The 24,711-nt window shown below is 33.3% G+C and overlaps 2 protein-coding genes across 5 annotated transcripts in view; both read left to right on the forward strand.

Moving 5' to 3' along the window:
- clpxa (caseinolytic mitochondrial matrix peptidase chaperone subunit Xa) overlaps positions 1 to 4,285 on the forward strand; it is a 39,975-nt gene extending 35,690 nt beyond the window's left edge. For 2 of the 4 annotated variants that reach the window (XR_012382383.1, XR_012382384.1), the window contains 4 exons: positions 1,098 to 1,190; positions 1,318 to 1,424; positions 2,769 to 3,188; positions 3,380 to 4,285. Coding sequence is in view for 2 of the 4 variants with exons in the window: in XM_021477471.2 (XP_021333146.1) it covers positions 1,098 to 1,190; positions 1,318 to 1,424; positions 2,769 to 2,859 (291 nt within the window). In the remaining 2 variants the exon portion in view is untranslated. 4 annotated transcript variants of the gene reach the window in all.
- A 5,158-nt stretch (positions 4,286 to 9,443) lies between these two features.
- pdcd7 (programmed cell death 7) overlaps positions 9,444 to 24,711 on the forward strand; it is a 19,384-nt gene continuing 4,116 nt past the window's right edge. The window contains 4 exon segments of the mRNA NM_001003415.1: positions 9,444 to 10,316; positions 18,995 to 19,141; positions 20,783 to 20,921; positions 21,844 to 22,074. Coding sequence (NP_001003415.1) covers positions 9,516 to 10,316; positions 18,995 to 19,141; positions 20,783 to 20,921; positions 21,844 to 22,074 — 1,318 coding nt within the window. The 5' untranslated portion in view covers positions 9,444 to 9,515.

Genomic DNA, 24,711 nt, shown 5'->3' on the forward strand with positions numbered 1-24,711 from the left:
TTTCAACACTTTTCTAAACATAATAGTTTTAATAACTCATCTCTAATAACTGATTTATTTTATCTTTGTCATGATGACAGTAAATAATATTTTAGAAGATATTTTTAATACACTTCTCTACAGCTTAAAGTGACATATAAAGGCCTAAGTAGGTTAATTACATTAACTAGGCAGGTTAGGGTCATTAGGCAAGTTATTGTATAACAATGGTTTGTTTTGTAGACTATCTGAAAAAAATAGCTTAAAGGGGCTAATAATTTTGTCCCAAAAATGTTTTTTTTTTAATTAAAAACTGATTTTATTCTAGCCGAAATAAAACAAATAAGACTTTCTCCAGAGGAAAAAATATTATCAGACATACTGTGAAAATTTCTTTCCACTGTTAAAGATAATTTGAGAAATATTTAAAAAAGAAAACTAAATATATAAGGGGGCTAAAAATTCTGACATATGCCTAATTATATCCTGATTATATGATGAATGGATATTGTTTGCTTCATTATAAAAAAGTGTATCATTTGTTTTTGTTTTTCCCCTAATTGTTGACCTATTTTTACAGTAAAAGCCAGTAAAAGTCTTTGTTTAGATTTTTGTGCTAGAAATGTATGCACATTTTAACATATTTCATTAATAATGCTTTTTTTTGTATATATTGCAAATGTTAGAAAACTTGTTATACAAAAGTGTTTGCAATTGTTAATGTACTAAGTCATCTGGGGGTGTATGGTGATTAAATATTAGTTTTTTTTACCCAATTCACCTGCATTGTCTTAATTAAAAGATAATATAATAATACTAACATAATATACAAATAAAAAAAATTACTGTAATTTAATAATGTGGGTTTTTTATGAAGGGCCTTTGGCAAATATTTATTGTAAAGTGCCACACAAGTAAACTTGAGTTGAATTGAATAAATAAAATTATAATATAATAAAATTAATTAAATATTTTTTGCCATTTTTCTCTCATTTTTAATATATTTTTTTATTACATCTGTTTTTTTATATTAATAGTAATATTTTTATTATTATTATTACAAGTGCTATTATTAATATGATATTTCTAATAATATATTTGTCTTTAATGTGTATTAGTGTGAGCTCAACATGACACCTGATGCTCTGAGAGCGATTGCCAGATTGGCTTTGGAGCGTAAAACTGGAGCACGTGGACTCAGATCCATAATGGTAAGAAAACTCTATTTTTTTTTTTTTTTTGTATTGTCAGAAGTTTTCATTTCCTCAGATTTGGCAGGCTGGTGTATATATGACACATGCTCTTGTGATTTCATAAACTGCCCCCTTTTCCCAATAGGAAAAACTGCTGCTAGACCCCATGTTCGAGGTGCCACATTCAGACATTGTGTCTGTGGACGTTAGCAAGGACGTTGTGCAAGGAAAAGCGCCGCCTCAGTACATAAGGTTAGAGCTCACATGACCTAGTTTGTTGTTTTATCATCTTATCTGGTGACAAGTTCAAAGCCTGTTCTGACACATGTACAACTATGGACTGATGGTAGACCTGAAATGATTGCTTTTGTTTTTTATTTATATATATATATATATATATATATATATATATATATATATATATATATATATATATATATTTTTTTTTTTTTTTTTTTTTTTTACAATGTTTTTTATTTATATATAATATATTAGTTTTCCTCTTAAATATGTTGTTTTTATTATTTTAGTTTTAGTAATTTTAATACATCATTGAACTTAGTCTTGTCTGTCTATCTATCTATCTGTCTGTCTGTCTGTCTGTCTGTCTGTCTGTCTAACGTTCTGTCTGTCTGTCTGTCTGTCGTTCTGTCTGTCTGTCTGTCTGTCGTTCTATCTCTTTTTATATCTGGTTTGTTCTGTAGCCAATTGAAAATTAACAGTTTCTTAAAAGGGTTAATAATATTGACATTAACAGTTTTTACATTTCACATTATTACTTTATTCCAGCCAAACTTATAGAAATTTATAGAATAGACTTTCTGCAGAAGGAAAATATAATAGGAAATACTCTGAAAAATGTCTTTACTTAGTTAAACATCACTTAAGAAATATTTGAAAGTAGTACAAATTTCACAGGGCTAATATTTTTGTCTTCAGCTGTAGATTATGCACATACAGTTGAAGTCAGAATTATTAGCCCACCTTTAAATTTTTTTTATTTTTTTTTTTTACTTTTTTAAATATTTCCCAAATGATGTTTAACAGAGCAAGGAAATCTTCACATCATGTCTGATAATATTTTTTCTACTGGAGAAAGTCTTATTTGTTTTATTTTGGCTAGAATAAAAGCTTTAAACATTTTATGAACCATTTTAAGTTTACAATTATTAGCCTCTTTAACCTTTTTTTTTTTTTTTTTTGACTGTCTACAGAACAAACCATCATTTTACAAAACCTTGCCTAATTACCCTAACCTGCCTAGTTACCCTAATTAACCTAGTTAAGTCAAATCATGTCAAAGATAAAATAAATCAGTTATTAGAAATGAGTTATTAAAACTATTATGTTTAGAAATGTGCTGAAAAAATCTCTCTGTTCAACAGAAATTGGGGAATAAAATAAACAGGGGGCGAATAATTCAGAGGGCTAATAATTCTGACTTCAACAGTATATAGTCAGTCTATAAATACACTTGTATCTACTGGTTTTCCACTCTCTATATAAACCAGTACATATTACTTTGACTTTTACTTCACTGCCTCATTTAAACAGCACATTTGCATTGATTATCATTGTGTGTTTCTCTTCACCCAGAGCTGCAGCTAAAGAGTCCTCTGAGGAAGAGTACGACTCAGGAATCGAAGAGGAAAACTGGACAAGACAAGCCGATGCCGCCAAGAACTAAAAACTACAGACCCGCCCGAGTAAAATCACCACATTTTTTTTAGCTGGTTGCTCAGCTCGGTTTCTCCTAAGGGTCCATTTCTCACTGTAAGCTTGACTTGTGATGATTCGTTCCTCATTTTGAAAACTCTCCCTTCACTTTAAGCAAACCAAGCTTCAACCAGTCGTCCTCCCTAGAGAGATTGCTAACAGTATGTGAAGCGTAAAGATCATTTCATTTTTATCGAAAGCTCTTTTATTGGACAGTGAAGTGGGAAAGTACACTGTATGAAGCAATTAGTTGACTCTACTTAAAAAAAATAAGTGAGTAAACCCATTGTTTTTTATAAAGCAACTGGTGGACATTAATTTAAATCAGTGTTTCTCAACCACGTTCCTGAAGGGCCACCAACACTGCATGTTTTGGATGTCTCCTTTGTCTGTCACACCCATTACAGGTCTTTCAGTCTCTGCTGATGATCTGAATCAAGTATGTTTGGTTAAGGAGACATTGAAAATGTGCAATGCTGGTGATCCTCCAGGAACGTGGTTGAGAAACACTGCTTTAAACACTGAGTTGCCTTTAATTAATTAAAAATTAAGTCAAATCAACAATTCCAAGCTATAACAGGTTTACTCACTTCAAGTAAAGCCAACTTGTCACTTTTAAGGTTATCGCTTGCGTTAAATAACTAATCGCTTTTTACAGTGTTCGATCTTTAAATATACATGTTTGATTTCACTTTCCTTTCTCTTTGCCCTGTCTGGAATAAATCTACACATTGATGTCACGCTGATTATGAATTTATTATACTCTTAGCAGACACTGATAGGAATCCTTATCAAAGATACCTTCACAATGTGACCATAGCAAATCAATTATTGTAGCTGAACTGTGTGTAATAATTAGCATCCCTCTTAATAGATTAATTTAACAAACATCAGTTTATGAACTGACTTCCAATTTGGCTTTTATTATTATTACTATTATTAAAGTGGGATTTTTATTATTAACATTTAAGCTGCTAATGTGTTATTTTGAGGGTCGTTTTAGGACATGGCTTTTGCAATTTGAGCAATATGTGCTATACTATATTTTGGCCCTGCGATGAATGATTTATTTGCATCAATTGCTGTTTAAACAAAGACTTTTGGTCTCTTATTTAATTTAATTTTTTTCAGTAAGTTACACAGTGATCTGAATTCCCGGTGTTGGTCATTCTCAGTCTCTTAACAAATGGATTTTGTTTCTTATTGAAATGCATTGTTTGTTATTGAATATACTCATATTAAGTGCAAAGTGGGAAGGGGTTACTTTATTGTATAGAGAGAGTAGAAACGATGTATGTTTTCTTTCTTTTTTTCTTTTTTGATCCTCACACTTAAAGTAAAAAAATAGATGTACAAAACCAATGTATGTAGAAATAAAATGTAAATATTATCACGGAGCAATGCAGATCTGTTGTATTTTAACAACAAACACTGACATGAGCTTTAGGTAAAACACTCAAGCAAAAATGCATGCAGATTTGGAGGATTATTAGGTATCGCTTTGATTTAATTGTTAATATTTGTTTATTCTATTAAGATCTAATAATGTTTCTTGTATAAGTATTGTCATTTAGTGATTTAGAGCCGGGGTTTTCTCAACTGGTTTGGCCATGGGACCCACATTTTTACATGGTCATCAAGCCGTGACCCAAATTTTAGGAACTATAATACAATTTTTGCAATTATACTTTATTTGTATTTATTTTTAACATAAACAAGTAGACAGATAAGAAATTCACAAAGACTTACAAATAAATACTATTTTATTGCTATCATTTAACAAAATGGATCAAATTATAGAAATATTACAAAGTAAAAATTACAAATACTGTTAATATTAAACTGTTAATAAAATATGTTTTCTGGTTTCTAAATGTTGTTTTAATTTAGAAGGTTTCATGCTCTCTTATGAGACCACCTCACTACATATGACACTGAGGCTTTAAGTCTTTTTTGTCATCAATATATAAATCCATACTTTACATATTCGGGGTCGTACTTGTGCTTGACATATTTGTTGCAATAATTAAATGAAATTTCACGTGTCAAACATGTAGAGTTGTTGCGCACGCATTTCAAAATAAAAGTCCGGTATAATTTTTTATTTAATAAAAAAAAATTTTACCTTTTTTTTTTTTTTTTTTTTTAACACACACTCCGCGACCCACTGAAAATGTTCCCTCTGGGTCGCAACCCACCTGTTGAGAAACACTAATTTAGAGCATATATATGTGTATATATATATATATATATATATATATATATATATATATATATATATGTATATGTGTGTGTGTGTGTGTGTGTGTGTGTGTGTGTGTGTATGTGTATATATATATATATATATATATATATATATATATATATATATATATATATATATATATATATATATATATATTATGTTTGACACAAACACAAGTTTACATTTGTAAAACATAATTAATCCAGGGTAATCAATAAATTTCAAGGTATCTCTTAGATTTTTTTTGTTTACATTTTTATAGCTGTATAATATTAATAATATTAAATATTAAAAGATTAAAATTATGAAACTATGATTTAATACCATACTACTTTTTCAAAAATGTAAAATTACTCATATACACCCACCGGCCACTTTATTAGGCACACCTGCCCAACTGCTTGTTAACGCAAATTTCTAATCACATGGCAGCAGCTACATGCGTTTAGGCATGTAGACATGGTCGAGACGATGTGCTGCAGTTCAAATTGAGCATCAGAATGGGGAAGAAAGGTGATGAAAGTTAGGGGTTCCCAACTTTTTTCACTTCAGGGCCCACATCTTTCTCCAATCATTTGTTGAAGGCCCACCTGTCTGACATGCTGATTTATTTATTACAATTATATATATAAAATGCATTGCGCCTTCTAATATTTTCTATTATCAGTATTTTATAAAACAATGTATAAAATCATTTAAATTTAATTATGTATGAAACTAAAACTCAAAAATATACATTATATATTAAAACTAGGAGATTGCAAAAGACCAGCTTTTGCTTTAAACTGGACTGACTGAGTATCTATTAAATATCTACTATCCAAAAATATACAGACAAATGTAGAACACAACAAAACACCCTCAATCTGTTGGCGCCAATAGCCTAGTGGTTAGTGCGTCGACACATAGCACCGAGGCACTCGCAGCAACCCGAGTTCGATTCCCGTCTCGAGGTCCTTTGCTGATCCTTCCCCTATCTCTGCTCCCCACACTTTCCTGTCTCTATATGTCCACTGTCCTATCAATAAAGGTGAAAACCCTTTAGGTAAAAAAAAAAAACTCAATCTGTTGATAAGCGTCAATCTGATGGCGGTTGAGTTTGCAGCTGGATATTATTGGGAGATCACTGACAGAAACAGTGAACAAGCTCATATGCAGGTTTATTTACAGTCTATGGTAGAAACACCATTGAGCCTCCCTAGATCTTCCTGTATAGACGTGTGTCCATTATAAAGCATTCACAGGAACTTAATTTGGACAACTATGCAGATTTATTTAATAGTTCACACAAAAATGCACAAAAAGAGACTTTCACTTTCACTTCACGCATAGTTTGTGAATGAACAGACTTGCAGAGTTGCAGACGCGATCATGAGGCTGTTTTTGCACTGAGTTTGAAATCATCAATCAGAGAAAAGGAGAAACTGCATTACTTCGATCGTTTTAATATAGCATATTATAATGATATACAAAAATTATAGTATAATATTAAGAATTCATTTTAATCTCGCTGCAGCCCACCGGTTGAGAATCCCTAATTTTAGTGACTTTGAACCTGGCGTTGTTGATATTCACACACAACCCTTTCTAGGGTTTACAGAAAATAGTCAGAAAAAGAGAAAATCTCCAGTGAGGGGCAGTTCTGTGGGTGCAAATGCCTTATTGATGTCAGAGGAGAATGGCCAGACTGGTTCCAGCTGATAGAAAGGCAACAGCAACTCAAATAACCACTCGTTACAACCGAGGTCTGCAGAAGAGCATCTCTGAACACACAACATGTCCAAGCTTGAGGCAGATGAGCTACAGCAGCAGAAGACCACACCGGGTGCCACTCCTGTCAGCTAAGAACAGGAAACTGAGGCTACAATTCACACAGGCTCACCAAAATTGGATAATAGAAGCCTGATGTGTCTCGATTTCTGCAACATGAAAGCATGGATCCATCCTGTCATGCATCAACCGTTTAGGCTGGCGGTGGTGTAATAGTGTGGGGGATATTTTCTTGCCACACTTTGGGCCCATTACTAACAATTGAGCATGGTGTCAACACCACAGCCTACCTGAGTATTGTTTGCTGACCATGTCCATCCCTTTATGACCACAGTGTAACCATCTTCTGATGGCTACTTCCAGCAGGATAACGCACCATGTCAAAGCGTGAATCATCTCAAACTGGTTTCTTGAACACGTCAATGAGTTCACTGTACTAAAATGGCCTCCACAGTCACCAGAACTCAATCCAATAGAGGACATTTAGGATGTGGTGGAACGGGAGATTCGCATCATGGATGTGCAGCCGACAAATCTGCAGCAACTGCATGATGCTATCATACAATATGGAGCAAAATCTCTAAGGAATATTTCCAGTACCTTGTTGAATCTCTGCCACGAAGGATTAAAGCAGTTCTGAAGGCAAAAGGGGGTCCAACTCGGTACTTGTAAGGTGTACCTTATAGAGTGGCCGGTGAGTGTATGATTGTGGGTAAATGATGCCAAAAAATGTAAGAAATTATTATTGTAGATACAGTGCAATGAAATGTTGGAATAATAAATGGGTTGAAACTAATTACTTATTGAATAGGGGGAGCAGGGTGTAGTTAAAATTAACTGACTAAATAAAATATTTATACAAATGCCTAATGAAATATTTTAATAATTTGACTTTAGTCTCATTGACTAGATTTAAATGAATTGGCAAAAACAAAAGATATTTAAATATGTGATAGAGGAAAACTGAATAGGATATAAAACGTATTTATAATCGTTCTAATAATTAACTAAATATGTTCAGTTAGAAATATTACTGTATTTGAATATGGAATTGTTCCATATAAAGCAGTCAAGAGGGGAATATTGTTAATCAATGTAACAATTTTAAAATAACCAATTAATATTTTATAAAATGTAAATTGTAATTTATTCCTGTGATGTAAAGGAAATCCTTTAGTGTCACATGATCCTACATAGGTCATTGTAATATGCTGATTTGTATTTTAGTTTTTTTAATAATTAAAACTGAAAAGTGGTGTTTTTTATTATTATTTTGTTAATATCTGTGACATGTCTTATGTTGCGGAGTTATATTTTTGCAATAGTATACATTGTATGGGTCAAAATTATTGCTTTTTTATGCCAGAAATCACTAAAATATTGTGCAAAGATCATTTTAATGAAGACATTTATGTAAGATATCTACTGTAAATATATCAAAACTCAATTTTTGAGTAATGGGAATTGTTAAGCTAATCTACAGCTCTTTAAACAGTGATTTTTCACAGTATTCTTATTTTTTTACCCTCAGATTTCAAGTTGTTTTTTATATCAAATTAGATGCTCAGCTTATAGGTAATGTCTATCTCAATTTTTTACAAAGTAAATAGATTGAGCCTTACGGTTTTGTGGGTCATAAATACTCGCCCTTTACTGAAATGTTTATGAGTTTCATTTATCTGTGAAGTACAAAAGAAGAAGATAGCAAAGAAAAGAAGAGATTTCTTTCTTCTGTCGTACACAAAATAAGATATTTTGAAGAAAGCTAAACCTTTAACCTCATATTGTTTTCGACTCAGTGGTTTACAGCCATTTGAGAGAGAGAGAGTAAATCAATAGTATTAAATATGCATTTTAGACATAATAGAGGTAAACATAAATAATAAAGATAAATGAACATAATAGAGGTGAACTCTTTAAGAACGTTTAGGGGATTTTAATTTGAAATGGCAGGAGCTTTATTTTTAAGGCACCTCTAAACTTCCCAACAACTTTGTTTAATGATGTTCTCCAAACAAACCTCTCAATAGCGCTCTTAAACGTTAAACTGAAGTTTATTTCAGCTTAAAAAATGTAATATTTTCAATAAATCAGTTATATGAGCACTCCACCACCTTCATTCACTGAAGGTTTAGATGGCTCTGGTCATCCAGGATATTTTGTGGAAAGCTTTAAATACTGTTTAAAATAACTTGAAGTAAGAAAAAAAAATATTTTATTTTATATTGATATAATGATATATTTTATATTTAATATATCTTTTGAAGAAGATGAAAACCTGCATTTACAGCCATAAAAGAAAAACAAATACTATAGAAGTCAGTGATTGTAGGTTGTTAGCTTACTTTAAAATAGCTTATTTTGTTTTCAACAGATGAAAGTCAACTAAATATGTTTTTTCAAATGTTTAAAATGTTTAAATAAATGCTAAATAAATGTTTTGCAGTTTTTTACCCCGCCCCTTTAAGAAGATTCAGGGGCTTTTACTTTGAAGCGATGCGGGCTTTATTTTGAAGGCGTCCTTCACAGTTTCCTGTTTAACGATGTTCTCCGAACGAACTTCACAACAGCGCTCTTGAGCACAAAATTTATGTTGATTTCGGCTTAAAATAATGGATAATTCTCATCAGTTCGGTTATATGAGGGCTCCGCCACCTACATTCTCTGATGCCGCGGGTTTAGATGGCGCTGTTTATCCAGGACCACCGCCTCATCATCCTCCACCGCAAGCGGGATACTCGTGGGACACTTATCAACACCCTCCACCGGCAGCACAGCACCACTGGCCCCAGTTTCCACAATTCGACCCCAGCAGACCACCACCAGGGACGTTTGAACCTCCTCAAAACCATGAAAACCCACCTTCGTCCTGGACGCAGAACCAATGGAGTAACGTTAACGTTAATATAGACTCTCCAAATCAACCACAATATCCAAATTCAACCCCTCCCTCATATCAACCTCACAGCAGACCGGATAATTCAGCTTATATATACACTCCAAAACAGCAGAATTACACATTTACTAACAGATATTCCAACGAGCCCCAAAACATCCAGAATAAAAGTCCCTTAATAACCGCGTCAGATGAAGAAGCAAAGCAGAGACTGCGAGACGAGCAGTGGATTCAACGTTTCTTGCGGACTAGAATCAATTATAATAAACACAATAAAACAAAACAAATTAAATACAAACCGTCCATCTCTGAGTTTAAAGAGAAGCTGTACGGGACTGTTCAAATGCTGGCGGACTTAAATCTGTTCTGTCGGAGGCTGAAGGATAACCTGGAGAATGAAGATGTTTGGACGGAGACACTTTTAAAAGCGACAGAAATGAAGAATAACCTACAGAAGAGACTGAAGGATCTGAAGGAGCCCGACTGTATCAGCAGCGTCCAGAGAAAATTACAACAGGTTAGGTTTATGATGATCATAGCACATTTTCTTGTTGCGATTTAATTGCTCGTGCTTTTATCGTGTAACACGGTATTATCGCGGTATTAGCACTGCAAAAACGCTACTTTTACATGTATAATAGGGTATATGTGGAGCTAGTGTTTCTTCAAATACTGATAAACTTCTGGCTGAACGTTTAATGTGGTGTTTTTTTTTTCATTTTATACGGTTCCTTTTACAGCATGGATGTTGTAATGTAATACAATACGTTTCTTGTACAATCTGAGACCCACTTTATATCGGATATCACACAGTGGTGATCGCTGATTTTTAAAGAAAACAGACCTTAAACGTACCAACTTTGCAGTTGCATAGAGATATATCCAGCTGCAGGCCCGCAGAACCACACGTTTGAGGCACACACAATCTAGGACAGTGGTTCTCAAACTGTGGTACGTGTACCCCTAGTGGTACGCGGGTTTCCTTCTAGTGGTACACGGAGGAATGAAATATGTCATGTACATGCAACATATAATTCAAAATGTATTAAAAATTATGTATATAATATGCCATATATTATATATAGGCTATATTTCTAAGGTAATCTGCCAGGTTTTTTAACTGTGCAGAGTTGTAGCTGCTTTACTAGTCCAACTACGCCACGGTATTTCAATGCTGCTCATTTTGGTGGTACTTGGAGAGACAATGTTTTTCTAAGGTGGTACTTGATAGAAAAAAGTTTGAGAACCACTGATCTAGGACACACAATCTAGGCAAACCATAAATGGTAACTAACTCTTTAGCATTATCGCCACCTATTGAATTTCACAAATATGGTTTCCCATTTCAGTGTATTTTATTATTATATCGTTACGATCATTTTAAAGTCTCTGCAGTTTCTGAACTTAAATTATGTCAATAAAAATAATTGGTTAAAGACACTTATGATTTTATTCATGTGTCCATATACACAAAGAAAACATAATAGACCGTCTAATTGTTGGATTAAGTGTAATAAACTAATTCAAGCTCTTAATATTATCATACTTCGTTAAAATCACGTTGTTGTAAAATATAAAAAAGCAAACAATAATGTCACTTTAAAATAAATTAGCCTACTATAGTTAACCATTTAAACAATATAGTTATAAACTGATTATCTTAACTGATTATAATGATAAGTTTATATATAAACTACTATCTTTTACTAAACTGTCACTGTTAAAGCTGTTATATATATATATATATATATATATATATATATATATATATATATGTATGTATGTATGTGTGTGTGTGTGTGTGTGTGTGTGTGTGTGTGTGTGTGTCTGTGTGTGTGTGTGTGTGTGTGTGTGTGTGTGTACACTTATGATTTTTTTTATTAATAGTTAATATTTTATTAATAGTTTTATTAAGAGTATTAAATGTGGGAAATCATTAATTAAAAGGTTATTACAAAATTAAGCTAATAAACACCGCTTGAGTAAAATATTAATATAGTGTTATACATTTGTTACATGTAAAAATATTTTTATTACATATATTTATTATTGCCTATCTTAACTTGCTATTATTTCCTTCATCATAAATTAATCCATTATATAAATTAAACCTGTCCAAATGAGATCATTCAGCAAGGCCAGCAAACGTGTATCTGCCAAATTATTGTCAGGTAATAAAGATTGATCAGCTATAATGACTGATTAAAAACTGTTCACTCTATTATATTGAATGGCGATCGGAAACAATGCTCCCCATTCGCCGTCTCAATCGCAATATTTGTGTAATAAAGTAAAGTAAGCACTATTGTTTATTGTGTACAATATTTATTAATCAAATATATCGATGACGATGTCCAAAAAGACGTTATAACTTTAACATCCGTCATAACCATATATGGTTTGCCTAGATTGTGTGTCCTAGATTGTGTGTGCCTAAAACGTGTGTGGTTCTGCGGGTCTGCAGCTGGATATTATTGGTTGCATACAGTTCACTGGAAGCCCTTAACCCAGCTTACTGACAAATTAAAAGTCCTTCAGCATACTTTGGCATATACCCTATAGCCAAATCAAACTGCAAAAGGATGAGAAGTATAAGATTTTATAATAGTGTCAGTTTCTTGTTGCGATTAACTTGCTTTTTATAATGGTATTGATCATCACTTCAAAATAACTTTAACAGGAGTAATAGTCAAAAATACTTTGTGTAGTGCTTTATTGTGTGTGTGTGTGTGTGTGTGTGTGTGTGTGTGTGTGTGTGTGTGTATATATATATATATATATATATATATATATATAGGTTTAGAATAAATAAAAGCTTCAAACAAATTCAACTGTGAACGTATGATGAAGTACAGGGCGTAACATTTTACAATAGTCTCTTTTCCTTGTTGCGACTAATTTCTTATACTTTTGTCACGGTATACAGTATTATTGCGTTATTGATCAACGCTGTAAAAACGTTTATTTAACAGCTATAATAGCCATATTCAACTGCAAAAGTATGAGGAGTATAAGTAACACTTTACAATTGTGTCATTTTCTTGTTGTGATTAATTGCTCACGGTATACGGTATTATCGTGGTGGTGACACAATGCTTCAAAAAGTTACTTTAACAGGCGTAATAGCCGAACAAAATACTTTGTTTATTGCTTTATTGTTTGTTTAGGAGATATAAATTCTTTAAACAAATTTAACTGCGAATGTGTGATGAAGTACAGTACGTAACATTTTACAATAGTCTTGTTTTCTTGTTGCAATTAATTGCTGGTGCTTTTGTTACAGTACGCAGCATTATCTCTGTATTGATGAATGCTGCAAAGACATTACTTGAACATTTGTAATAGCCAAAAAATAGCTTTAAACCAATTCAGCTGCATAAGTATGATTAAGTAAAATAAGTAACATTTAGTCTCGTTTTCTTGTTGCGATTAATTGCTCATTTTTTATCGCAGGATTGATCAAAGCTGTAAAAACTTTTTTTAACAGATATATTAGCAAAAAAATACTTTGTGTATTGCTTTATTGCGTTTATACAGGTTTAGAATAAATAAAAAGCACAACGAGTTTAAGTAACATTTCACAATAGTAGTTTTCTTGTTACGGTACACAGTATTATCGCAGTATTGAACTCTGCAAAAATGCTACTTTAACAGAGCCAAAAAATACTTTGCGTCCTGCTTTATTGTATACATATTTAGAACAAATAAATGCTTTTAAACAAATTCATCTTTGAACATATGATTTACATTTATTCATTTAGCTGACGCTTTTATCCAAAGCGATTTACAAATTAAGACAAGGAAGCAATTTACACAACTATATGAGCAACAATGAATAAGTGCTGTAAGCAAGTTTCAGGTATGTAAAGTGTAAGAAGCAAAACATTATTATTATTATTATTTATTATTTATATATTTATTTTTTGAGAACAGTTAGCAGTGGAACCAGAGAGGCAATTGCAGATTAGGAAGTGTAGTGGAGACCAGAGGTGTGGACTCGAGTCATGTGACTTGGACTCGAGTCAGACTCGAGTCATGAATTTGATGACTTCAGACTCGACTTGACAAAATATGAAAAGACTTGCAACTCGACTTGGACTTGAACATAAATGACTCGGACTTTCACTTGGACTTGCGCCTATTGACTTGTAAAGACTTGCTACTTTCTATAAAAAGCCCAAAGATAAAAAGTATGTTGACACAGAACGCTCTATCTCTGTGTGTGTGAGTGTGTGACAGAGAGCATGCACGCAAACTTTCGACCACTAGCGCTTTGTGGCGCACTTCCGTGTTTTTGCACCAGCGGGAAATTTGAAGATGCCATTTTCATTCTGACTCGGAGAGTAAAATAAACACATCCGCGATCTGCTCCTTTTGTTTTATTCAGCGGATTTACAACATCTGTCAAAGGTAAGAGACTTTACTACTAGCAATGTGTTACTGTTGTGCAAAAGCATTGTTTTACTGTTGTGCATAAGTCAATGAACTTCAGTTTTTTAACCAAATTTACCCTCTCCTCATTTATTTCACATAATTATGAATGAACATGGCTGTAATTTATGTTTTTGCACTTGGTCGTTTGTGTCAATGCGCATATGTTTTATTTTTGTGTTTTGCCCATCCTCTGACAGTATTTTCTAACTATTTAATTAGTAGTAATAATAATTACATGACATAATAACTAGATATATATAATTTATTTTTAAAGCTCTTAAAACTGTGAAAAAAGTGTTTTGTTATTTTTTGGTAACATTTTGCAATAAGGTTTCTTTAGTTAATCTATGTACTAACATGAACTAATAATGAACTATACTTTTAAACCTTTATTAATTATAGTTTAACATTTACTATTGCATTATTACAATTTAAAGGTATGCTTGTTAACATTAATGTTAATGCACTGTGGTTTAACAAAGGTTAACCAATAATTTTATTTCCATTAATTAATGAATACTGTAATGATTTGTAACTGTACTTCACTGCATTGTTTGTTCACATTAGTACATAGATAAACTTAATTAATTAATACAACCTTATTGTAAAGTGTTACCTTTTTTATATTTTGGATTGATGCTATTAATTTTATTTAGTATTTAAAACCTTAAAAGTATTTGTATTATTGTTGATGTTATGCCTCTTAGCAATATTTTAGTCCTCTACATGGTTTTTAATTAAATTTTTATTGTGAGATTGTAATGTAATGCATCTATATTGTTGAATTTCTGTATTTCCCCCTCTATATTTAAGGCTTATCTACTATTTTTAAGGTACTTAAAACCAACCATCTAATAAAAAATACAATTGACAATCACATTTCGTTTCATGAGTGTCTTTGTTCCTGTTTTGTAGGACTCTTATTTTAACAGATTTCATTGGAAAACACTTGACTGATCATTCAATTAAAGTTTTACCTTTATTATTCCATCACTCAATGAGATCATTTAATTGTGAGTTGAATTACTCCATTTGTAATTGTTTTTAAATAAACTAAAAATGAAGAATTGTTTTTTTCAGTTTGTTGAATTTGAACTCTACATATTAAAAGATATTTAAAACCACTATGAATGTATTTAAACTAATATTTAAATTTATATAACTGTTTCACTGTGGGTATTTCTATTTTAATTTATTTAGCACATTTATTGCCTATTCAAACATGAAAACAAGTTTTAGATAATTTGTGGCTCTAATAAATTGTTAAACATTACAATATCCCTGCAGAAAAATCCAGCTTAAACCAGCCTAGGCTGGTAAGCTGGCTTTAGCTGGTCGACCAGGCTGGTTTTAGAGGGGTTTTGGTCAGTTCTAGGCTGGTTTCCAGCCATTTCCAGCCTGGTCTTAGCTGATCAGGCTGGAAACTGACCAGCAAAATCCAGCTAAAACCAGCTTGACCAGCCTGGTTTAAGCTGGACATAGCTGGTTTTGGCTGGGCTCCCAGCCTGGCTAGGCTGGTCAAGCTGGTTTTAGCTGGTCATCTCCCAGCCTGACCAGCTAAGACTAGGCTAAAAAATGGCTGGAAACCAGCCTGGAAATGGCCAAAACCCCTCTAAAACCAGCCTGGTCGACCAGCTAAAACCAGCCTAGGCTGGTTCAAGCTGTTTTTTTCAGTAGGGATTTTTGACAAAATGGTCTAAAATGATAGTTTACAAGTGCCTAAGTGGGATTTGAACCCCGTTCTTTATGAAAAGAAAGAAAAATCTGATTACTGAAATCTTTGACTTACTTTCACCAGTGGGCAGGTACTTCAATCTGATTGGCTGGTCTCTCGTGCACGTATTCAGTCTCACTGCGTTTGCTTGAGTTTTGTCCACACTGGCGCCTCAAACCTTTCCTGCTTTTGCTCTCCAGAGATCCTCCTGGTAAATTGATTATTCCAGAATGTTGATATGGTTTATCAATGTTGATAATGGTTTCCTTATTTTTATCACAGTTACATTTCTGCTTGCGTTAGTTATATTTTTGTTTAAATGTTTTTTTATTTGATTAGTATGGTACACCTTTCGGGTGATTAATAAATGTTTGTAAAACAAAATGCATTCTTTACATCCAACATCTATTCTCTGTGTCTTTAAGTGTTTGTAACTGGAAATATCTCATCATAAAACATACAGCCAAAATGTTATGGTTTATTAGATTAAAAATTTAATATGTAAGTCTATTTTAGTATTTTGGTTATTGTTAATAAATAGTGCCTCAATATAAATCATATCAAAAAGCACGAAAGGAAGAGGAAACACAAGACTCAAATTCTGTATATAATCTCTGAGAGCACGCAGGAAAATGTGTGCGTGAGCAGTGCATATTTAAGAGCGAGAAAATGTGCGCGTGAGCAGCGTATATTTGAGAGCTCGCAAGCAGTTTTGTCCACAGAGGAAATCGGTGCACGAGCGTCACACAAGGTAGAGAGCAAAGTTCTTCATTGTTATGTGAAGAAAACAACGTTAATTTTTGTATAAAGTAGCCTACTTCATTGAGAATATGTGCCACAATTTTACATTGCTGCTAGACAGATTTGCATCTTCATCTCTTCAGCACACACGAGATTCAATTGACAAAATACCAAGTTCACTCAATTTTACTTTGCAGCATACAGGAGTTGTTGGTCTACTGCTGCCTCATTGAGGTTGTTTATGTAGTTTTAGTTAATCACAAGTTGATCACAGAAGACATAACATAGCACAACTAAACTTAATGAACTAGACAGCAGTAGACCTGCAATTTCTGTGTGATGTGAGGCAAAATGGACTCTATTGTAGTGGAACTCGTTCTTGTGCAATGTGCTGTGTAGACAAGATGCAGCACTGTTTAGCACTTTTTCAGAAAATTACATTTGTGTTTTTATATATCTGAGCAATGTTCTTTCATAAAAAAAGGTTTGTTTAATAAATACAGATCTTACAACCATACATAATCTGTTTACAGTTCATTTTTCTGTTAAAAAGACTCGAAAAGACTCGAAAATCAAACAATAGGACTTTGGACTTGACTTGAGACTTGTTGCCTTTGACTTGGGACTTGACTCGGGACTTGCCTGTCTTGACTCGGGACTTGAGGGCAATGAATTGAGACTTACTTGTGACTTGCCAAACAATGACTTGGTCCCACCTCTGGTGGAGACTAAATAGTTGAGTTTTTAGTCGTTTCTTGAAGACAGCGAGTGACTCTGCCGTTCTGATGCAGTTAGGGAGTTCATTCCACCAACTGGGCAGATTGAGCGCGAGAGTTCGGGAAAGCGTTTTCTTTCCTCTTTGGGATGGAACCACGAGGCCACGTTCATTCACAGAATGCAAGTTTCTGGAGGGCACATAGATCTGCAGAAGCGAGAGCAGATAAAAAGGAGCGAAGCCAGAAGTCGCTTTGTAAGCAAACATCAGAGCTTTGAATTTGATGCAAGCAGCAACTGGCAGCCAGTGCAAATGGATGAGTAGCGGAGTGACATGTGCTCTTTTAGGTTCATTAAAGACCACTCGTGCTGCTGCGTTCTGGAGCAGCTGAAGAGGCTTGATAGGGTTAGCTGGAAGCCCTGCTAGTAGAGAGTTGCAGTAATCCAGTCTGGAGAGAACAAGAGCTTGAACAAGGAGTTGAGCTGCATGTTCAGATGTTGTAGAGTGCGAATTTGCAAGATCGAGCAGTTCTAGAAATGTGGTCATCATAAAGTAAAATATGTAACATTTTACTATAGTCACAATAATAATGACACGGGGTTGCTTGATTTCCAAAAGTCAAATAAATTTGATTAAACTATTAGAATTACCATATTTTATCCATAACCAACAGAAGATAAAAATTTTAGTTTTTTTTTTAATAGTAAAAAAACAATAACCTGCAAATGAAAAGCCATCAGCCTTTAAATATTTTTTTCCTGGGATTGGTGTGGTTACGTTAGATTAACAACACAGCAATAGCATGAGAATAGATTTGCGGTATTGCGTCCACCAGTCACTTTAGTTCAGGTTAATATGAAATTAAACACATTATTAATTGACTATAAAAATGATGTGGCTGTTAGACTGTTGCACTTTTTTGTATTGTCAATATGCTCGTGTTTATATAGGTCTATTGTTATATGACCACCTCTGAGAAATTAGGGGGTTTCGAGTCACTGGCATTGGTATTTTAGGGGTCGTAGGTTAAAAAGTTTGTGAACCTCTGCTCTGCACTAGTAAATGGATTAAAATCAACAGTGAGAAATAACCATATGATGTTAAAGTCAATTTAAAAAAAAATGCTAAAGAATTTTATTAGTAATTGTTAACTTTTAATGCTTTAATTAGGGATTAACTAATAAATTAACATCACACAAGATTAATACATGCTTTTGTAGCTGTCATTACATTGACTTTAGTCAAATTAAATGATGTTAAGAAATGAAACCTTACTGTACAGAGTTAACAAACAAAATGCATATAATATACATAATTTTCAGTTCCTGTCATCATGGCAAAGATAAAATAAATCAGTTATTAGAAATGAGTTATTTAACTATCATGTTTAGAAATGTGCTAAAACAAATCTTCTCTCCGTTAGACAGAAATTGGGGGGAAAATATGAAGGGAAGCTAATAATTCAGACTTCAACACTATATCACAGCAAAGCAAAATATTTCAATGTCAGATTTTTCCAATATTATGCAGCCCTACCCACAATATTAATATCATGAATGATATATTGAATATCAGCGTATCTCTTCTGCAGGTCAACAAGAAAAGAGCGCGGATGAGGAGGAGGAAGATGGAGCAGATGGAGGAGAAGCAGGAGCAAGAGGCCAGACGTGCCGAACGAGAAGCGGAGATCGATAAATGGCAGATGAAACGCTTTCAAGAAGTGGAGGAGAAGAACAGAGTGAGCAAAGCTTATTAGTTTCTTTCCAGCAGGGGGCGTGACATGTTCTGTTTTGCCATCAATGTTTTTTTTTAACTGTAATCCATGGACCTTTTCACATTTCCGAGTTTCTTAGAAGTGGAAGTCGTCGTAGTTTGGTAAACTTAGAGCACAGTGAATTTGAAAGTACAACTAATAATGTTTTTACAGTCCCATTTGCTGAAATAGTAAAAGAAAAACTCCATGATGGTGCTATCAAGACTTTCAGAAAAAGGACCAATAATGTGTGAGACTGATAATGGCAGCCAGAAGAGAGAATAACATAAGATTTACTGTCCTGCTTCATTGACACTGAATAAGAAACAAAATGCAGTAATGCAAAGGTGATATAATACATACATAAATGCATATAAATATGCATACATTTGTTTAAAAAAAAATCTAAATATAAAAAACTTTCAAGAATTTAAGATGTTGATGATGGTTAAACACGTCATAACCTGCTCCTAATTTTAGCTCTTAAGTGGCTATTTAAAATACTTTGTATGTCTGTAACAAAATATAAAACATTCAGTGTCATCCTGCAACGTTTTGCAGCATATGAAAAGTCCCAAACCCTATTTTTAACTGTCCAAAATGGGAAAAAATATTTTACTCTCTGATAGTCAAAGCAAGTAAAAAAATTATATATTATATATGCATTAAAAAAACAGTCAGGAAAAAGTGTTTTATATAAATTCGGACCAAGAGTCCACATATATGGACATAATTTTTCTCTAAAAGTACATCATATGAAAAGATGATATTTAGATTTTCATTCTAATTTGGTTCCAATACGCCCAAATAGCAAAGAGAAATAAAAAAATGCATGTAAAATAACACCTTGGTCCTTAAGAGGTTATCAGTCTTGTAAAAGGGGTCCATTATATTTTCATATCCCCAAAATCTGCTTCTTAAAGGGACAGTTCATCCAAAAAAGTTATCCTCAACTTGTTTCAAACCTTTTTGAGTTTCCTCTATTGAAAGGCAAATAAGATATTTTAAAGACGGCTGAAAAGCAGCAGCCATTGACTTCTACTGTTTTTTTGGTTTTTACTATTGATGTCAATGGCTGCTTTTTTAGGCAATACAGAATATATTGTTTTGTGTTCAACTGAAGATGAAATTCAATAAAGGTTATAATTACATGAGTGTGAGTATATGGTGAGGATTTTTGGGGGTGGTGGTGGGGGGATCCCTCTAATATGTGCTATATTATTTTGTGTTAATTATCATAAAATCATCATAAATTAATGATTTTTTTAAAAATTGTTATTATTATAGATTTTTTTTATTATATTGAAAAGGATTAGCTGCTACAGTGGTCCAAAAATTAGTGCACCCAAATTTATGTAAAAAAATAAAGAGGAAACAAAAAATATATAAAATATTTAGTGTAATTGTATTTATTTTTGCGATGAACTTAAATGCATTACCTTTCTATTTGTAAAGATGTTCTGTGATTAACACATTTTAATAAATGTATCTGTAATAAATAGATTCGTTTTGTTCAAATGCACCAAAATATGTGACCTATATTTTCTGAGAAATGGATCAAATAATATTCATTTTCAAAATAGGGTGTACTCATTTATGCTGAGCGCTCTATGGTTTTTCATTCAGGAGAAAGAGTTGAAACTGGCTGCTGATGCAGTTCTCTCTGAGGTCAGAAAAAAGCAATCTGATGCCAAGAGAATGCTGGACATCCTCAAATCTCTAGAAAAACTCCGAAAACTCCGGAAAGAGGCTGCGGCAAGAAAAGGTAAAACGCATCACGTTCTTCTTGTGTTTATCCAGTATGCCTGTTCCGTAGGAGTTTGTTGCTTGTGGATTTTAAAGGCCACATAACATAATAACATGTACGGTTTAAGTCTTAAAGTGTGCAATTAAGCCCTACAAGTTAATCCAATGGAGAAAAAGACCATTGTTTTCATTCATACATTCATTTTTCTTCGGCTTAGTCCCTTTATTCATCAGGGGTCACCACAGCAGAATGAACCGCCAACTTATCCTGCATATGTTTTACACACAGTACTGCAACCCAGTACTGGGAAGCACCCACACACACTCATTCACACAAATACACTACTGACAATTTAGTCTATTCAATTCCCCTATAGCGCATGTCTTTGGATTGTCGGGGAAACCGGAGCACCCGGAGGAAACACGGGCAGAACATCCACACAGATATGTCAATTGACCCAGCTGGGACTTGAACCAGTGACCTTCCTGCTGTGAGGCAATTGTGCTACTCACTGCGCCACTGTGCTGCCCATTTCGTAGTTTATAAAACATCATTTAGAAGAAGCTACAAACAGCCAGCAATAATAATAACAATAATAATTATAATCATATTTTTAATTCATAATTATTTAGCTAAATTAAAAAATGCGCAAATGATGTATGAACAAGTACCTCTAAGAACCTTCTGAATATAGATACGAATAAAATTGTAAAGTTTGGTGTGTGTAAGTGCTGCATAGTGTGAGATTTCTGAGACATTTAATGAGAAACCAACTTTTAAAAACATGTTATTGAAATATTCTTATAAAGTGCACAAGTACATTTAGGATATTGTTTGTATTAGACTATAAAAAAAGCTTAACATTAAGGAGAAGTGGATAAACAACTGTGTCTTGCCGGCATTCTCACCCAAATTACCTTCAAATAATTTTATTTGCCAGGTTTGTTTCCGGGGAAAGAGAGTGACGACAGGTTTGAGGGCCACCTGGAGCGTTTGAGGAGCCTGATCCGCAAGCGAACAGCCGTGTACGACACTGAGGAAAAGGCTCTGAGAGTCATGCTGGAGGGAGAGCAGGAGGAGGAGCGCAAACGAGACCAAGACAGACGACTCAAGAGAGAGAGAGACAAACTCCTCCAGAAGAAGAAAGAGCTCCACGCCATGCTGTTCGGAGGTCTTTTTACTTATGCGTTTAAATTTAAGTTTTTTAATTGTTATTATTATTATTATTATTATTATTATTTTAAGGGTTTTTAAGCACAACAAAGCAAACAAACAACATTGTCTCACACTATACACATTTTAGAGGCAAATATAATGTCATCAGTGGGTTCAGCTGTTGGAAATACAAAAATAGGAATGTACACAGTACACGGTCATCAAAAAGTCCACATTTTAATTTCCATCTTTATTTCTATAGCGTGTATTTAATGTAGATTGTGTCAAAGCAGCTTAACATAGAAGTTCTAGTAAATTGAAGCTGCTTTAGTCTTGTTTTTAGTGTTGTTTATGGTTAGTTTAGTTCAGTTCAGTGTAATTTAAATTTCATTGCTCTAAACCTAAATACTGAAGAACAAATCCATCAATCCTGGATTTAGACTGAGCACATTTCAGGGGTCCGTTCTTCGTACCTCGCTTAAATGATCTAAGATGATTTGGCAGATCCTGGATCTTCTAATCTTGATAACTGATCTCTCGCTAATTGGGTTCTCCAAACAAGTTCGCGAATCAGATTAGAATATCTGGATGAACTGATCTGAGATCGCTGCGTTTGTTGTTAAGGACAGATCTATCGATCCTAGAAATCATGATCAGCAATGCAACGATTGGCTGACGGCACAGCAGCGTAATGACATCATCTGATTAATATTCAATTATCCATGTGAGCAAAATTACATCAAATTAGCAGTAAACGGCTTGTTAAATATGACACGCAGTAACTTCACATTTGTTGTGAGCTGCAGGCTTTACACTTTCATTTGTCAAGACAAGAGTATTCATCATGTATTTCAATGCAAATCAATGTATTTAGTTCTTCATTTAGAAAAGATTTTCTTTATTATAGTAACCGTTTTTTAATCGGTGTAAAGAATAACTGGTTGTTTCCAAAAGCATTTTGATATTGGTAAAGGCGTCTGCAACTTTTGTGAAGCATCAAATCACTATTAACTATCAAAACATGTTTATGACTTCATAAAAGTATTATTGCTTTTAAAAAAAGTCACATATTGTGCATTTCTATTATACACAATTTGTACTAAAGCGATCTAAAAAGTTCATATCAATAAGTTTTCTCTTTGCACCACCAGGTGGCAGTCTTTGTACTTTCATTTTGAGGGTGCAGATTGCATACGTTTTATTAATATGTATAACTTTATTTATTTTATTAATGACTATAACTTTTATATATATAGTTAAAAAATATTTACTATTTTCCCAATTGTATATAACTACTACTGTAAGAAAATATCAGAATTCGGAACATACTTTCTGTATTATCTTTGCTTGAACTGAGCCGATCTAATCCTGTTTATATGATTTGAACCTGCTCCCGATCAGGTTTGACCTAGCAGATCCGTTGCCATGACAACAACTCTCGGATCAGCTTTGAAGAACGAAGCGATCCTGGATCGTGTCAAATCGTCAATATCCAAATCCAGCTAACTGAGTAATCCACGTACGAAGAATGGACCCCAGGTCTAAATATCCGAGAAACTGCAAAGATTGTTTTTCATTAGAATTGGACCTCTAAATCAAAGCCTTTCCATACGTTACAGTTTTGACAATAAGCAAAGCATTTTGAGCTTTGTGCATGGAATCGAAATTAAAAGTCTAATTTCCACGTTATATTAGGTTATGAAGCACAAAATCAGTCATAAGGGTATTTTTTTCCTCTTTCAAAAATGTAAAAATCTTTTCTCGTCTCATCTTGTTCTCGTGGACCCAGTCTGGAGAAAGCGTCTCGTGACAACCCTTTTATAAAAATATATAAATTTATAATAATATACATGTTTGTTTGTTTAACTTTTTTATTAGTATGTTATCTAAAGAGATTAGAGTAATTTACAATGTATTTTAGCTCATAAATCAGACATTAGGAGAAGTGAAGAGAAAATTACAAGTCATACGAACCAAACCACAAAATGACTGTTGCTGGCGTTTCATCCTGGGAAAGAAAACATCTGAAAAACATTTCACCACAATGAGCTTTTATTAAGTTATCACATTAATACCTTGGGGGAGTCCCTTAGAAAATACATTTTCAAATGTATTTTAAAGTACACAAAAAAGGGGAGAGAGATATATACACACACACACAGACTCACGCATGAACATTTACTTAAAGGAGAAGAACCACCAAAATGTCTATATTGCAACAGACACCAAACAGTTAAACATATTCTTGTGGAATGCCCCATTTTTAATATTATCAGACAACAGTTTTTATCTGGAGAGACTTTAAAGGAAATATTTTTAAATGTGAATCCATCTAAAATTGTGAAATTTTTATTAAAAGGAAATCTTAAAAAACTGTTTTAGATTTTTATCTTATATATTATCATTATTATTATTATTTATGTATTTTACCTTGTACATTATTTATTGCTGTTGATGACTTTTAATTGTTAGAATATTTTTATAATTATTGAAAATTAGTGTTTATAAAACGTGATAAACTTCATCTATTTTGTTTTTGCAATGACATAGCCATAGAAGCTGAAATGGCAATAAAATTAAAACTCTCTCTCACACACAAACACACACACACACGCACTCACGCACACACACACACACACACGCACACACACAC

This window comes from Danio rerio, chromosome 7 (assembly GCF_049306965.1).
Source record: "Danio rerio strain Tuebingen ecotype United States chromosome 7, GRCz12tu, whole genome shotgun sequence".
Classification (NCBI taxonomy): domain Eukaryota; kingdom Metazoa; phylum Chordata; class Actinopteri; order Cypriniformes; family Danionidae; genus Danio; species Danio rerio.